Source organism: Manacus candei, unplaced genomic scaffold (genome assembly GCF_025592945.1).
Source record: "Manacus candei isolate 608988 ecotype Guabito, Panama unplaced genomic scaffold, ASM2559294v1 h1tg000097l, whole genome shotgun sequence".
NCBI lineage: Eukaryota > Metazoa > Chordata > Aves > Passeriformes > Pipridae > Manacus > Manacus candei.
The window spans coordinates 861436-878424 of record NW_026138145.1 but is presented as its reverse complement, the minus strand read 5'-3'; the positions used below and the strand labels follow the sequence as shown (position 1 = coordinate 878424).

The 16989-nt window shown below is 42.8% G+C and overlaps 1 protein-coding gene across 1 annotated transcript in view; it reads right to left on the bottom strand.

The window, feature by feature from the left end:
- Window positions 1–1061: 1061 nt before the first annotated feature.
- The window catches only part of PELI2 (pellino E3 ubiquitin protein ligase family member 2), a 66636-nt gene continuing 50708 nt past the window's right edge, over window positions 1062–16989 (bottom strand). The window contains exons 3-6 of the mRNA XM_051768827.1: window positions 11913–12014; window positions 6553–6750; window positions 6067–6255; window positions 1062–3467 (exon numbers count right to left, since the gene is read on the bottom strand). Of these exons, the coding sequence (XP_051624787.1) occupies window positions 2901–3467; window positions 6067–6255; window positions 6553–6750; window positions 11913–12014 (1056 nt within the window). The 3' untranslated portion in view covers window positions 1062–2900. The remainder of the gene's footprint in view (window positions 3468–6066; window positions 6256–6552; window positions 6751–11912; window positions 12015–16989) is intronic.

Sequence of the window (16989 nt, the reverse complement as noted above, 5' to 3'; positions counted from 1 at the left end):
AAACTCCTGTTTAAACAGTTCCAAAGAGACCCTTCCCGCGGATACAAACCATTATCCAGTGCTCTGTTCCACACAAGCCAAACACACTGATGATGTGCAAGAGCTTCCAGGGAGGATCCCTCCAACACTGTATTTTCATTTCCCACAGGGCACAGCTCCACAGAGCCCTGAAGCAGCAGTTAAACTGCAACAGAGAAGGAAAGGAGGAAAGCAGCTGGATAGCAGAGGTGGGATCCTGGGAGCCAGAGTGTTTACAATCCATTCAGGCTCAGAGACAAAACACGAGCACATCCTGCCCAGCTCAGGATGCCAGGCAGACCCGGGAAGTGCTGGAGCTCCAGACCTCTGGAGCACACAGCTCCCAGCCTTAATCCACCCAGGAACCATTGCTGAAAGTGTGTTTCCAAAGTGTCTCTTGTGAGGAACGAGGTGAAGCATTGCCGAGTCCAGCAGGAGGAGGTGGAGACGAGGCTGCCTCTCCCAGATGAGGTATCTGCTAAACAGGGACAATGTGGGACCTGAGGAACCTGGGCTGGAGAGAACAAGGAAGAGGCACCTTCACGTCTGGGACGGAGCAACCACCAGGAAAAGGAGGCCAAAGGCGTTTCTTCCCAATGCTCCTGGTGAAGTTCAGCCACAAGGTTGTCCTGTGGGAGCAAGGACTCGGAATATACGGAATCACAAGAGGATCTCATTGAAAAGGCACTAGGAAGAAGCATATAGTTTTAGGTTAACAAGATTCATCCTATTTCCAGTGACTGAGTGGGACAAAAAAAAGCTGTACAGTTTGGGATTTCTAGGAAAAAAATGCTGCAGAATTGTTGTGGTGTTTTGTTTGTTTTTTTTAAACAGCAAAAGCGTAAAAAGAAAAGTAAAGCTCTTTTCAAATTATTAAAATGCTGAACAGGCATACAGCAAAATTATATTAAAAACAGCAGCAGACAAAGTCCATCCCATCACCACTGGCAAGGGACATGTAAAATGTTTATAAGGTTAACTATAAAACAATTTTACAACCAAAATATGAACAGGCCAATTCAAGTATATATATACAGAATATATTAAAATCATATAAATTATATATTTATACAAAGGGCACAAATATAGCAAAAAGCTATAGTTGATTAAACAGAAGTGAGCTTGAATGATCAATTTTCATCTAGAGATGTTATAAATTTCTCCCAAATTATCTTTTTTTTTATTTAACCTGGATAGATTGATACCTCAGATACCAAGAATACAGAAAGCATAAGGGAAAAAAAACCCAGCCAAAAATCAAAGAATTGTTATGCTGCATGAAATGAACCTAACAGTGGGCAGGGTACATCTCATATGAAATTCTGATTTAATTATTTCCATAGTAAACATTTATCACCTCTCTTAAAGTCAGGAATTTCAAGTGATCCACTTCAGATGTACCACCCTGGTGCATATATTTGATTACATTTGAATGTTGTTTGATTTGCAAACATTTGGGGGGGAAAAAAAAAGATACAAACACAACTCAATCTGCAAAACAAAAAAAAAAAAAAAGAAAAAAAAAGGTGACAGATGGCAGCAAGTTGAAAAGTGAACAAAAATTCTCAGCTGAACTGGAAATGATGCTCCCCTTCCAGCCAAAATGCTTTACAGTGAGCTTAAAAAATAACTTATTTTAAATTGTTTTTTTTTTATTTTAAAGGTAACAACACACAGCCACGATGCACTGAAGCACTTGAGAAACTCAACACTCCCAGCCGTGGGTTTATATTTAAACCTGGACTAAGTGCTCTCCTGAAGTCAGGTTTATGCAAATCAGTTCTGTGTAAGCTGTACCTAAACCTCGTGTTGTGCTGCAGCACCACCCCCTCCATCCCTGCAGTAAAGCCTGGCTGCATCCCTGGATACGTCAGAGAAGCTGTGGCTGCCCCATCCCTGGAATTGTTCCCAGTTGGATGAGGCTTGGAGCAACCTGGTGTAGTGGAAGGTGTCCCTGCCCACGGCAGGGGGTGGACGTGGATGATTTTAAGGTTCCTTCCAGCTCAAACCACTCTGTGATTCCAGGACCTCCACACACCCAAGGGTCCTGGACGTGCCAAGCTAAGTTAAGCAGAAATAAAAAGGCCAGACTACACAGACACAGAAAACACTGGCTTAAAACTTAAGTGTTCAAAAGAGTAAAGTGGTTTTACCAGATGCAGAAAAAAAAAAAAAAGACGGAAAAAAAATCAGCCATCTCCCACACCTAATGGCCAGTGGATATCTATTACACTGAAAGGAAATCAATACAAACAGGATTTCCTCAGTTTCAAGTAATCTTTGATGCCTTTTTGGCCAGCTGCGTTATACCATAATAGATATTTTAATAGCTTTTATCCTCTACACTTTAGGCAGCTAATTTTTCTCTTACATACCCAATTATCTCTAGTGAACATTCACCTCTGGTTGTCCACACATTCTGTATTAGCTCCTTGAGAAACTATTCAAGTTAAATTATATTGCAAATTAAAGACAAGTTACATTCCGTATGTTCCTTCTAGATTTGAAAAATAGGTTTTAAAGGCTTGTCAAAGTTTAGAAGAGAAAACCTTTCCATTAAAAAATCTTAGCTTAAAAAAATCATTTTTAAGACACCTTTTTCTGATCCAGGGTACTAATAAAAAGATTACAAATATACTACAATTTGACCAAGAAGACTTCATGAATATGCTGCTTTTGAGCATGCAACAACCACTGATATCTGTCGAGTTCCAGGTATCAATGTATCCCAACTCCACCCCGGCCCCTCCAGCCCCACCCCGACCACCCCCCCCTATTAATAACATTATAAAAAAAAGGGTAAAATCTAGAAGTTAGTGGCAAAAATCTTCACAGTAAATCATGAAAGGAAACTCTTTTATTGTGGTCGCCGCCGAGCGGCATCAGTCGATGGGGCCCTGGAAGATGAGCTTGACGCAGTTGTGCTCCCCGGAGAGCTGCGTGGCGCAGAACGGGCAGGCGGCGTGGAAGGCGTGGGTCCCGTGGGGCAGCGGGATCTGGGACCAGTACTTGGCGGACTTCTCCGAGCACACGTGTCCGCAGGGGGTGAAGGCGTGGGTGGGGGGCCCCGCGTCCACGTAAAAACCGGCCTCGCAGCCCAGCCAGAGCGGCACGTAGGGGCCCACGGTTCTGCACATGGGGCACTCGCGCTCGTTGGCCTCCGTGTCGCTGCGGTGCCCCCAGTTGTGGTAGCCGTGCACGTGGCCGCAGCTGAGGTAGGCCCAGGGCTGCTTCTCCTCCACCACATCCTTCCTGTTGATGCTGGGAAAGGCCAGAGTGTTCAAGCCCACGGGGCACTGCGGCCTGGCGGCGTTGATCTCCTGCCGCAGGGCCTCGATGTGCTTCTGCGTCGGGGTGTGCAACAGTCCGTCCGCCGTTCTCCACAGCAGGGTGGCCCCGCACAGGTCGATCAGGGAGCCGTCCTGGAGGATGTTGGTCTCATTTTCTACCTGGTGGTGGGACACAAGGGGAGGTGAAGTTCAGCCTGAGAGCTTTTACAGACAACCAAGTCAGTTCTGCAAATGCATCGTCTTGCTCACCAAAGCATCACCATCCCTACATGTCACTTCATTTGGTCTTATTGGTGCCTTGTGGCCCCTCCTCTGACTGAATCCACCTCAACTCTGTATTTAAGACTATAAGAACAGGACCACAGAATCAGCTAGGTTGGAAAAGACCTCTGAGATCATCAAGTCCAACCTTTGGCCCAACATAACCTCGTCACCCAGACCATGGCACTGATGCCACATCCTGTCTTTTCTTTAACACCTCCAGGGACAGTGAATCCACCACCTCCCTGGGCAGCCCGTTCCAATGGCTGATCACTCCCTCTGTAAGAAATTTCTTACTGATGTCTAACCTAAACCTTCCTTGGCACAGCTTAAGACTGTGCCCTCTTGTCCTAATAAGCACTGGTTTCTTATTCTGTGCTCATACAGGAGGTTCAGCATTTCCAACAGCAACAGTAATTATTATAAAGAGCCTTCCTGCCTGCAATTCCTTGGGAAAGGATATACCCCCCCACCCCTGAGCATGCACTTTCCCTCTCTAATATTGATTCTCTGTGTGCCTTTGTCACAGTTCAGTAACTCATGATAGACTGAAGAGGAGACCTGCCATTCCCTAAGGGCTGCATTAGCAGGTTCTCTCCTGGAATTCTTTGCCCACAGAGACTGACAGAGGCTGCTCACTCAGTAAAAAATCCTTTTTGGACTGAAAACTGCTATCCAGGACAGTTCAGGTATTCCATGCAAATACAGCCCCAGTGTGAACTGCCTAAAGGTTTTTCTTGTCTGATTAAAAGCAGTTATCTGAAACATTTTCAAGGGATTATGACAAAACCACATTGTACTTCACTGAAATATTCCTGATTTTAATGGCACAAACATATAAGCAATTTGTGCTTTTCCTATCAGTTCAGTAATGATGAATATGTATTTAAAAAGTTCTTTATGAAATTAAAGAGGAAAACAGACCCACTGCCTGGCTTTATACACGCAAAGTACGTAGAAAATACCACTAATGCAAAACAAACACCCAAATACAAACAAACACATTAAGTAGGTCACATGAAATCATCATGTCTGCCTCAGAATACTATGAATGACAACCAATTTGGCATTTACATTTTAATCCAGTTTAAATTCACAGCTTAACTGTGGATCATCCTTGCACAGAACACCTCGATGGCACAACGCAGACCACAGATAAGAGGTCACCAGTGCAAAATACTTCCAGCAGAAAAATTCAGTGGCTCAAGTAGAGATGAGAGAAGCCTGGATTTGATGCTCTTTTCAGATAATTCCTTCACAAACAGCAAAGCAAAAAGCTCCCTCATATGCAACGTGTTCAATTCATTACACAAGCCTGCATTTGGTTTTATGAACCCAATCAACGAATACTGATCACATCAATACCAGTGTGCCATGTAATTTTATTGAAATGAGAATTCGAGTCATTTTGGATGCAGGGAAGGAGAATTCATTTGTTTTGCTGTGCCTTTCTTCAGCAGCACTAAAAAGGTGTTTTGCTACCCACGTACAAAGGGTGCAATTGCCACATCATCTGTCCCAGTCCCCGGGCGACGTTCGCCTGCCACTGTTAAAAGTGACAAAGCAATTTATGTCCTGCAGGGTGTCTGCTGAAAGCAGAACAGTCCAACTCCATTTCCATAACTCTCTAAGCAGTCAGTTTTCTGCAAAGCCAAGGGCAGAGTTGGAAAGTCAGTTCAGTGTGAGTGTGTGGGATGCCTCCAACACCATTGAGCTGATGGGAGCTCAGGGTAGCAACACAAAAGTAACTTTGGCATGAAGAAGAGGAGGATATTCCCCCAGTCTACATGGTGGTGTTTGACTGCTATCATTTCTTGTCCCTTTTCCTTCCGCCCCCAAAGGAAAAAATAAAATGCATTCTCCTTTGTAGGCTCTACAGGTCTTGGGAAGAGGAAAGAACAAAAGCTATGGGAATTCTCTCCCATCTTGTACTGAAAAGTGCACATGTGCTTTCATGGAACTTCTTGTTATGAATGTCACAGGACTTTGGCAGCTGAAATCTCTCACTTCTGGTAAAGGCAAAGCCCATCCTGCTTCACAGGATAAAACAGGAATATACTTTCAGGGTTTCTCTTATCTTCCTAGTGGCAGGTAAATCAAACAGAAGGTGTGTTGTCCAAACTGCTTCTGCATGCAAGTGGACCCTTCAGACAGCACTGCAAAAGACAGCTCCCTGTGCAGTAACCTCCAGACAGCCCCAGATCCCAGGAGAACATTGCAGAGATGGAGATTCAAGAGCAGAGTTTATTTAGCTTTTACACTCTGTGCTGTTTCACTTGGGAAAGTGGTTTCAGCAGCAAATTTAGAGTGTTCTGTATATCAGAAACAGAAGTGCAGTACAGAACCTGCTGTAACACACAGATATTTAAATGCTTTCAGTGCCCACCACCCAGGGACAACACCATGACTCTGCAGTCACCCCACAACTGCCTCCACTCAGCGCCAGGAAAACAAGCATCCCTTGTTTTGTTTTAATCACCAGTCACTTCCCACTCACCAGTTTCCCCCTCTGCTGGGCAGACCTGGTTTCCCGGAGCGTGTAGACATCCCCACAGACCGAGATCTCCCGCCACACCCCGGGCTTGGACTCCTCCGTGAACCCTCCTTTGGGATGCATCACCAGCACCCCGTTGGTTGTCAATCCATCCATGTGGCCATCAGGATTTTTCCACTTTGCCGCTTTTTCCTGCGTGGGACAGTCACAGTGACCATCAGGACACATCAAACCAACCTGAGGAAAACCCACCAGCAGTTCCTAAAGTGGAGCTCCACCGTTAAAAACAATTATGACCACAAGTCTCTGCTGCTCATAACTCAGGCACATAAAACTGCAGTTCCTCCTTAACACTGCAGCTGGTACTTTGGGGTAATAAAAGCCTAATGACAGTGTAAGTTGTCAAGTAGTACAAGGAGATTTTGGGGCTTGAAAATAACAGAGAATAAAACCCAGAGCTTGCTCATAACAATTATTAGTAGTACTTACACCAAGAAATATGTTTTTAGATGAGTCAAAGCCAGCTGCAAAGATCCTTGCTGTGTAAGGTGGGCTCCTGTCACAAACTATCCTGCAGGCAAAGCGGGATATGGTGCTCTGGGTGATCTGGGTTTCATCATTATTTTGACTTCCAGAAATAGTATCTGTTACTACAAAGTCTATGGGGCTTTCTGTGGATCTCCCAACCTGCAAACAAAATTAAGATAAAAATATAAATAGAAATACCCATGGAAATGTGAAGCACTGAGGACACAGTTCTGATAAGTTAATATTGATGGCATCAGTAAACTCCTGTCTCCTCAATTTTTGGATGGCAAGATGCAATCAGAGACTCACCTGCATTTGTTACAGGCAGAAACACCTCACTGACATGGAATGGCAAATTTTCACTTACCACAACCGATGTTCATGTTTGCTTGAAACAAATCAACAGAGCTGATTGCTTTGACGAAAGGATTGTCAACAAAAAAGTATTATCACCTTGTATTTCCTCATCCAACCACAGCAAATTACTTATATTCTGTCAGTGAAGGAAACACTGGCTTGGATTGACAAGTTTTATTCACATTTCCAGTTCCAAGGCAATTTGCCATGAAAATAAAGGACTTTTTTTAGACACATCATAACAAAAAGCTACCCACCTTCAGATTTGCAGAACTGGTGGTCCCAGAAAGAAGAGTTTTCAGGTAAAACCCACCACATGATTAACAGAATTAATAAACTTTCTCCAGCAGAAATGAAACACATTTGATCAGCAGACAAGAATATTTTTCTATTTTGCCATCTATGCCATTTAATTCTAAAACTGGGAACATCCAGGCATCTGGAACACTTCATGACACATGGATAGAGGGAATCTGACTGCCAACCAAACGTACAGTGAGGCTTTATCAATATTTCTACAGGCAAATTAGTGTTACACCAATTTTGAGCATAACTGGGAAGGGGAGCTGAGGAACAAGGAGTGGAACAGAATATTAATTTTAAAGACAACTTGTGATCAAACAGAATTAGGAATATTCCTCACATGAAACCACCTTCAGTATCAGGCATCTACATTTATATAAAATAGCCTCCTCACTGCACAGGATCTCACTGTCCCCCAGGAAGTTACATTTGCTTAGTTCCTGCTCTTCAAAGCAATATGAGATGTGTGTGGTTCCATCACTAACAAACACCTCTGCAAACTAAATCTGCTGCAAAGACACGTTATTCAGGAGTCAAGGAAAGTAATATTATTAATACCTAAACTCTTGGGCTAACTGAACTGACAGAAATAGTGCAGGGATCTCTCCTGTACTTCTCTTCTGCTTCAAGCTCTACTTTGCAGGGTTACACTCCAACACATGTCAAAATTCCCATCTGATATGACATATCCAGTTATTTTCTCCATCTCCCAGGTCTCAGCCCAAGTTTGCTGCAGAGGAAACACTCAAAAAGGCCTAATCAAAAGTGTACATTTCAATTTTTCACTTCTAGAATACCCTAGAGATGGAGTTTAGAAACTGTTTAATATGGGACACTTCTGATTTATGGAACTTGACAACTTGAAGCTAAAATTCACAAAGCAATATTCTTCTTCTTTTTACAGTATTATTTCTAACAGGCTTCTATTTCCCATCCAATGCAATTCCTGTTAAGAGTCAGCACCGGGAATCTTATGAATAACTTTTGACTATTCTCTGTGTGGAGTTTCTTAAAGGATAATCAACAACAAACATGAAATTAGTTTGTTCATAACAAGTTTCTGCCTGTTGCAGGCTCTGAAATAGATCATTCCACCAAAGCTTTTAGATGCAATTAGAGAAAAACCTGCCTCATTTTTCCTTAAAGGATGACAAAACACACAAGTGCTTGCTCCCAGTCTTCCTCACATCACACTAATTGGTAACATGAAATACAAATATGTTTGGACGTAACCATTAAAATCTATAAACAAAGCTTTTATGTGGTTTTTAAAATCTCTGAAATGGCAAGTAACATTTTATATAAATACAGTAAGTACTTTACTGATCTCATTCGTGTCACAAATATGTCTATGTGACATCAAATAATTCAAATATTTGGTTTTCTTCCCTTTTTTTCCTTGGTGAGAAAGCTTTCTAGAGGATCAGTCATGTACTGTGCTACTTTTCAACATCAGACCTTAATTTTAAGAAGTGGCCTTCAAAATCTGGCAATTTCTTCATGCTCTGTATCAAATCAAGAATTTGGGTTTGAGATCATCAGACAAGAAGCTCTGAAGGGAATAAGTGAAGAACTTGATGTTATCAAAATTACCCATCAAAAACTTGAACTCATCTGCTGTTGCAGTCAGACCACAGCCACTACACACCCAGTTCCATTATTCTGAGCTACCTTTTTACACACTTCATTACTCATTTTCCTTCTGCAGCACAGAAGACTTTCTTCTTTCTACCAATTTCAGGCTGTGTTTTGGGACTCTTCTTGTTAACTGTGTCATATTACATATTATTTCACAAAGCTGCTTCCAATAACAACCCATAAATCTTCCAAGTGATGCCTAAGACAGGGTCTGTTGTCTCCACTGCAGGTGATTGTTGAAGGCTGCGTAGGAGCCAGGCAGTCCATCAGTTTGCTCGTGTCTACTGTCAATCACAGCAGTTCTATTAAAAACACTCCCTCCTGAGACGAGGTAGAAGCAGAAAACCTGCCAGCAGATAATTTAACAGCTGCACATTCTTGGTCTTCAACAGAATTTCACTGTGAGGAGAGGGAGAATTGGGCCGTGCATCTTCTGAAGGGCTGTTCTTCAGCAAGAAACCCACGTTTCATATGGAATGTCCCTGCTCCTTGGGTAAGTTACTTAGGGTAGAAGCTACACATTTTGGTTCCTGGTGTAATCAACCCATTCTCATCCCATCAAAAATATGGTCATTTTCCTTTTATTATGGAAAAATGTCAAGAAAAGTGGTATTTAGACAGCCTGAACACTGCTCTTCAGTGTCTTCTGAATTTCCTTCCTGTCCCTTGTATAGTGTCCCATATTTTCAACATATGGTTCACTTTAGATAAGCACCTACTCTTGCTCCTTCCTGGTTTTAAGATTGGAAAGCATAAAACAAGCTGTTTTGAGTTTGCAATCTTCCAAGTTTTCCTGTTTGTTTCCGGTAAAACCGCAGACTACAAGTTACCAACACAACACTTCTCACATTTCCCTTCAAAGATAAGGACTGATAACAGACCCTTAAAGTGGATGAAGGAAGAAAGGTGACAGCTTTTTTGTGAACTGTGAATCTCCCTCATTTTCACAGGAAATCAGCTTTAACTCTATGGATTCAGTCCACACAGGTTAGAAATGGTACCTGACTTTTGGCATTCCATTTTGGATCTCCCTGACTAAAATGTTACAACCACCATTCCAAGCTTCTCACATTCCTTCCTGGGGTTACTCTGGGGAACTCCTGCAGTGCAGCCATCCCATTGCACAGGGTGAAGCAGTGGAGACTTGAAAAAAGCCAAGTGATTTGCCCAAGATAATACATGTTAACAGCATCAAAGCGGGGCCTCCATGCTCAGGATAATCCTGTGGTCCAGGCATTATCCTTCCCTCTTCAACTTCTGCATCCTTAGTGTGCCACACAGTCCAGGAAAACACACATTTGCAAAGAAAACAGTGAATTCCAAAGATTGACTATCCAAGTGATGCTTGATCAACAACAAAACTTCACTCTGTGGATCAACAGACACGTAACTTGTCATCACATCCCACAGGGCTGCACAAAACACTCCTCAAGTAACTTCTCTCCAACTGCCCACAATCAGATTACTGGGAATAATTAAAATCTAATGGCTTGTTTTTATAATGGAAACCTCTCCAAGCTGCTGTCTGGCATCACTTCAGCAGCCAGTCATTGCCACAGTCGACCAGAGAATTCCTGTTTCCCGTCTCACCAGCCCCTCCAGGCCAGTGCATGGAGTGCAATCCTCAGGGAACAGCTGCAGGGAGTGGAAATATGAACCAGGAAACAGCACTTGGAAGTTACAACATGACCATCTACACATCTCAAGACAGAAGAAACAGACTGCACTGAAAAGAGGACTTATAACAATACAGAAGTCTTAACCCTTATCAATATCTGTGATTTAACCCCCTCAATAAAAGCTGTAACCACCACCAGGACAGTCTGCAATCAAGAGAAGAGCTGTCTATGTACGATACACCCAGAAAAGCAGCTGTTCTGCAACTCTTTATTAATTATTTTAGTGTAAAAAATTCCAGCTTTCAAAAATGGTTTTTTAAAATTTACACACAGGAAAAAATTTAATTGGAGCCACTCAAGAAATAAATGAGTATCACACAGTAACCCAAAGGGATGGGGGACATTTTTCTTTTACTAGAAAACATAGGAAAAAAAAAGCTATTTCAGTTCACCCTGAGAGTGTGATCCTTCATCCTGCACCAAATGAACAAGAGGGGGTTTTAATCAATTCCTATTTGGACCTAACAGTTCCAGTCACATTGGGAAAATTTAATATAGAGCAAAACACAGAAGCCACGAGAGGCAAAGACACCCCAAAAGAGCTATTTCTTCTTCTGTCAACAGCACTCGAGGGCTGACCCCCCTAAATATGAAAGGCTGGAGGAGAAGGGATAATGATTCCTGGGAAGATGCCCTAATTAGAAGTCACAGACAAGACAGATCTGATCAGTCCAGAATGGAAAAGGTTGTGTGTGTGTGTTTGGGTTTCCCCAAGTTTGAAGTCTAAGTTCGTACAGGATTTCTGCTCCCTTATTATATATAAAAATAATCATTGCCCAAGGAAATAACTCCATTTACCAGATGTTAAATGCTGCAGAAAACCCCAAATGCAAACAGGGGAGAGTGAACACATGTTGGATAAGAGATGGTAGGTCAGAGAAACTCAGCACAGCCCCCTACACCACCTGAGACATTTGCACACCCCTCAGGACCAGTTTATCCTTCTATCACTGCCTTGTCTCCTTTAGGGCACAGCTCCCACATTCTTTTACCTTCCTACTTCCCATCCCGTGTCCTTCTCCTATCCACCTCCTTTTCACTCCAGCTACTTGATTCATGGGAAGGTGGTGGGTGTATTTTTGTGCTTATTCATGAATCCAAACAAGCACACATTTCTAGGCAGTACTATTTGTCTTTGGAGGAAAAGCAGAGGACAGTGGGAGCAGTAAGTCAGTAAGGACATTAATAGATGCTGGTGTGGGTTTGAGAAGACCAAAATAAAGCAAACTTTCAAAGTGCTCTCATATTAAAGCAGGTGGGTTAGACCATGGAAAACCCACAGATCACAGAGAATACCCAGAATTGTGCTTTTAAAACAACAATCCATGTATTGCAGAGTCTTACCTGGAACATGTCTGTGTCCTTATCATGAGTATATTCCACTATAACTGTCTGATTCCTGGACAATGTGAAAGAGATACTGTGCTGACCTTTAGAGCTGATTGCCTGGTGAATAAAACAACAACAACAAAAAAGAGATGTCCATTACACACAAAAATACTGTAATCAAATTCATTTTGCTGCATAAACACCTTTGCTGTGATCAGGAAGAGCAGTGTATCGTGACATGTTATTACAAGGCTGGGTAAACACACACAATGGGATCTTTCTGGTTTGTTTTTAATGGAAAAGCCCAAGCTGCACTTGTTTGTTTCTAGTTCAGAAGGACCCAATACTTACCATTTTTATAGTTTAGACTCCAAACACCTTCTCCCTCCAAAATTATATTCAGTTCCTAACCTTTATATCAATTTGTAACCTAGGACAGACTTGGGGTTTAGGGAGTTTTGGTTGGTTTGTTTTTAAGGTAAGTGAGCAACTCAACTGATTTCCAGTTAAAAGTGCCAGGATTTCTGGGATATCATTACCATTAAGTAAATTTCTGGTTATATGAGAAACAGCCTAACAATTTTATATAAATGGTGACAAAACCCAAGCACTTGCAAGGGGTTTTTTCCTCATTAAAGGAACATTACTTCTTACTACCTGTCAAAGTAAACTAGTTATAGATATGGATTTAGCATCAAAGACTAAATAGTATTTCAATATTTAAAAGAAGACTAGAACAGGACAACTCCTATTTTCTGCTGTATCTTACCAAGATTAAGGGAAAAGAGCTGAGAAACTAAATCTATTGGCTAACAGGGATACAGATGTAAATATAAGGTCCATATAACTGCACACAATTCTGAAAGGTAATGAGTGCTACTGCTCAGAAAACACTTTGCAGACACTTAAGCAGTGAATTAATAGGTTAATTAAGGCTTTCTGCAGCTTTCATCTGAGGGGATAATTTTCTCCAAGAGGTTCTCACTTGCTCCATTCCTTCATACTGCTTTTCACCTAAGGAATTCACAGACAGGGATGATTAAACTAAACAACTAAATATATTCCACTCATCTGTCTGCCATCTCTCACAAAAGCCTAAATTATGCCAAAGCCACATCAATTATTGAACAAATCATTAAAAATCTTTCTGAATGCTGGAGGTATTAAAAACATCTATGTGCATACTAAAAGCCTACCAAGGGTTAGCAAGGGTAATTTGAGACAGAATTATTGAAAACACATAATGGAAGGATTGTTCTCTTGCAAACCTCCCGCATTTACAACACCAGAGGTGCTTTTACAACACACCTCCTGCTGAAAGCTCTCAGCAGCTCCAACACTTGCTAAAGAGTTGGGCTTAGGTGATAACACCTGGAGGAAAAGGATTTAACATCTTTGTGGGAGACAGGGACAGTGGGATTGATGGAGTCACCTGTGTGGTGAGGGAAGGGACGGCATCCAGAGGGACCTGGGACAGGCTAGAGAGGGGGAACCATGCAAACCTCATGAAGTTCAACAAGGCCAAGGGCACCTGAACCTGGATCAGGGCAATCCCAGGCACAAACACAGGCTAGGGGGAGAACGGATTGGGAGCAGCCCTGAGGAGAAGGATTGGAGGTGTCTGTTGAACAACAAGCTCAGTGTGACCCAGCAATGTGCACTGGCAGCTCAGAAAGTCAAATGTGTCCTGAGCTCATCCCACAGCGTGGGCAGCAGGAGAGGGAGGGGACTGTGCCCCTCTACTCCACTCTGGTCAGACTCCTCCTGCAGTGCCACCTCCAGCTCTGGTCCCCAACATAAGGAGGACATGGAGCTGCTGGAGCGAGTCCAGAGAGGCCACAAAGATGATCAGAGAGCTGGAGCAGCTCTGCTATGGAGACAGGATGAGTGTTCAAGGCCAGCTTGGGCAGGGCTTGGAGCAACCTGGTCTAGTGGAAGGTGTCCCTGCCCACGGCAGGATGTTGGAGCTGCACAGTATTTAAGGTTCCTTCCCACCCAAACCATTCCGTGATTAGGCAAGACAACCTTTTCCAGTCCCTTCCCAGTATTTTCTTTTCTTAAAACTTTCAAGACGTAGCTCCCCTGATTTTGTTCCAAGACTTGTAACAGCTGAAAAGTCATGCAAACATATTTGGCAATCGGTGATATGCAGATTCTGAATTTCCCAGCCTATTTATAGTGTTTTGCAATGACCATTATGCTGGCACACACAGTATGCTGCAAGAACAAACAGCATCAAGATGCAATTTGGATGGAGTCACAGTTGCTGTGACCTGCTGGGACACTCTGGAGTGTGTATGGAAAGTTTTTATTCTCTATGCACACTTGACAACTATCAAGGGGATCTCAAGCCCTCAGGTGTTCCTAGAATATAAAGGAAATAAAGTGATAAACAGGAGACCCTTACACCTTGTGTTTTCAGCTTAACATGGCAATAATCAATTTATATTTGTATTACCAGATATCGCCATTTCAAACGTCAGAAAGGAAGATTTCCTTCGTTCCCACAGAAATGTGCTGCAGCTGGGATACAATGAAGGACAAAATTCCCAGGCAGGGATGTGTGCCCTAAGCTTGTCAGAGAAGCTCCTGCATCAAATGGAAGCTCTGGCAAGACCCAAAACTCAAAGTTTTAAGGTCTGATGGAAATAAACACAGAGGGAAATAGTAAGACAACCAGAATTCCTTAGTAAGGTCATGTTCTAAGGCTGCAGAGCTTAAAACTTAGGTATGTTAATAATACTGACCTGGGTCAGCATGTCCTCTGAAATTCCAGGGTAGGACAATCTTTTCTGTGTGTGCTCCTTTCCCCTCTCGACTTTCTTCCCTCATCTACTTCCTCTCCTCTTTGTTTTCCACTATTTAAACCCAGTTAGTTTCAGTGAGAAATGCTACATTGAACTTCCTGGAATTGTGTAATCATTTTGAGGAAAAAAACCATCCCAAGAACATTATGAGAAATGTTTCAATTTGTGTGCTCTCACAGTCTGCTCAGCACCAATTCAAAAGACACTTTACTGGCAGTTTAAGTGCTGGTCTCAAAGCAATTGGCCACTTATAAGTAAAAAAAAAAAAAAACCAACAGTATTTCAGGAACTACACAAAGCAGTGAAAGTCTAGTATCCTAATAAAACAGTATTGAGTGGAATGCAGACACAGGCAAATCCTGAAGGATTTTTGACAGCTTGAGGTACAACAGAACCACACTACTGCAAGTCCCAAAAGAGCCTGGAGACTGATTGCACCAAACCCCTTAAAACTGGTTTGTAGCAACTAATAGTGAGTTTGCCTTTTTAACTGCTTTTAGCAGTCAAATTTCCAGACTCTTTTTTTTCCCTGGCAGCAGGATTTCCCTCCCCAAACCCCCTGATCTTGTCATGTAATTGCCCTGCTGTGGTCACTGAAGTAGTGAGAAGAGCCCTGACCCTTCAGGATCTAGAGCAGCATCACAGGTTTTAGGAGAAAACTTCAGAGGTCCAGGCTGGACAACACCACATCCAACTTTCTGGCAGGAATTAAGACACAAAAGAACCAACATCTGGCACTAAACTTTACCTCTGCCTTTTCACCTCCACCCCAAGGCTGCCAAAATCCACCGCAGCAACAGTGAGTATTTTTAAAGCTTGTAACTCTTGGGTGTGTGGAATTGTAAAATCATTTATGTTCTAAAAGACCTTTAAAAATCATCGTATCCAACCATAAATCCCAGGGCTGTGGTTCCACTCAAGGGGCTGTGGAAGACAACACTTCCTTCAGACACACTTCCAGCATTTTGGGCTCCTTTACTCTGCCATGTGCTTAATTTGAGATCAGTTTGCTCCTGTCTTTTAGGTTCTTTAAGATTTAATGAAAATTATACATTAAATTCAGGAAGAAAAAAAACAAACAACTACCCTTAGTTCCCAAATTCTGGAAAAGCCTCACTAATATATATAGCCTGAGCCTGGCAAGCAAATCCAAAGCACATGTCACCTCTTGTGTTTTAGGAATGCTGGCGGGGAGATACAGGCTGGAATTATTCAGCTGCTGGATTAATTCAGCCATAAAACGACAGATTGTTTTATATGGTGAAGTGTCTCAAGCTGCTGAATTCAAGCAATTCCCTTTGGAGGAAACAGATAGGAAAGTGGAGATTAACTGACAAAAACCCTGTGCAGGAACAGAGGGAACAAATAAAGAGATTCCTCCAGAATAATTCCACTGTTAGGGACTCCATGTCCACACTGGCACTGAGGGATCTAAAAAAGCCCAAACGCCAAAGAAAAGGAACGGGGAATCCTGAGGTGCCATACTTTGAAGGGACAGATCTCCCCAGCATCTTTCCAAGACAGAGCATCATGATGTTTGCACAGCAATCCATCCCTCTCCATGAGGTTTTCCAGCTGGGGGACAGTTAAGCCAAGCAGGAAGACTCCTCTCCTCCCCCCTGCCCAAGGCAAACCCCACACAGCTCCCCCACTGCCTCCAGATTCGTGTTCTGGTGATTTCGGGTCCAAACTGCCACATGTCACCAGAGACTGCAAGGAGAAGCCCCCCAGCCCACCCCCCAACAACAACAACACGGCCTAAGCAAATATTACTCTTGATTTCTTTTGCTTTTCAAGTTCGCTAGTTTTCAAGTTTGCATTTATATCCTTCCTCGCTGGCTGGAAGTACACTCGGCCCTGGTTTTTCCCCTGCCTCCTTACACACACTTTTTCATTCTTGCCCTTTTCTCTGCGTTTTGAGAACAAAAACCTCGTGGCAGCCCTTTGCCCCGGCAATCAAAGCAGCAGCCAAAGGCTACGACTTACAAATCTGTCGGGTCTCGGAGGAGCCAAGATCAAACAGAGATCAAACACAACCTGCTTTCCCAGCAGCAACGCTGTGAAACCCTGGAATATCACAGCCCACCCCAAATCTGTGCTCTGCACTGGTGGGAAGGCGGGTGCCTTCATTCCAAGAAGGGAGAAAGAAGAATAACCTCACCCCAAGTATAAAAACACCTTGTAGATAAAGGAAGTAAGAATTTACAATGGTTATATTTAAAAACGGCATTTCCTAGTGGTTGGGGTTTCTTTTTTTAGAGTAAGTATAAAAAAAGGAGGGAACA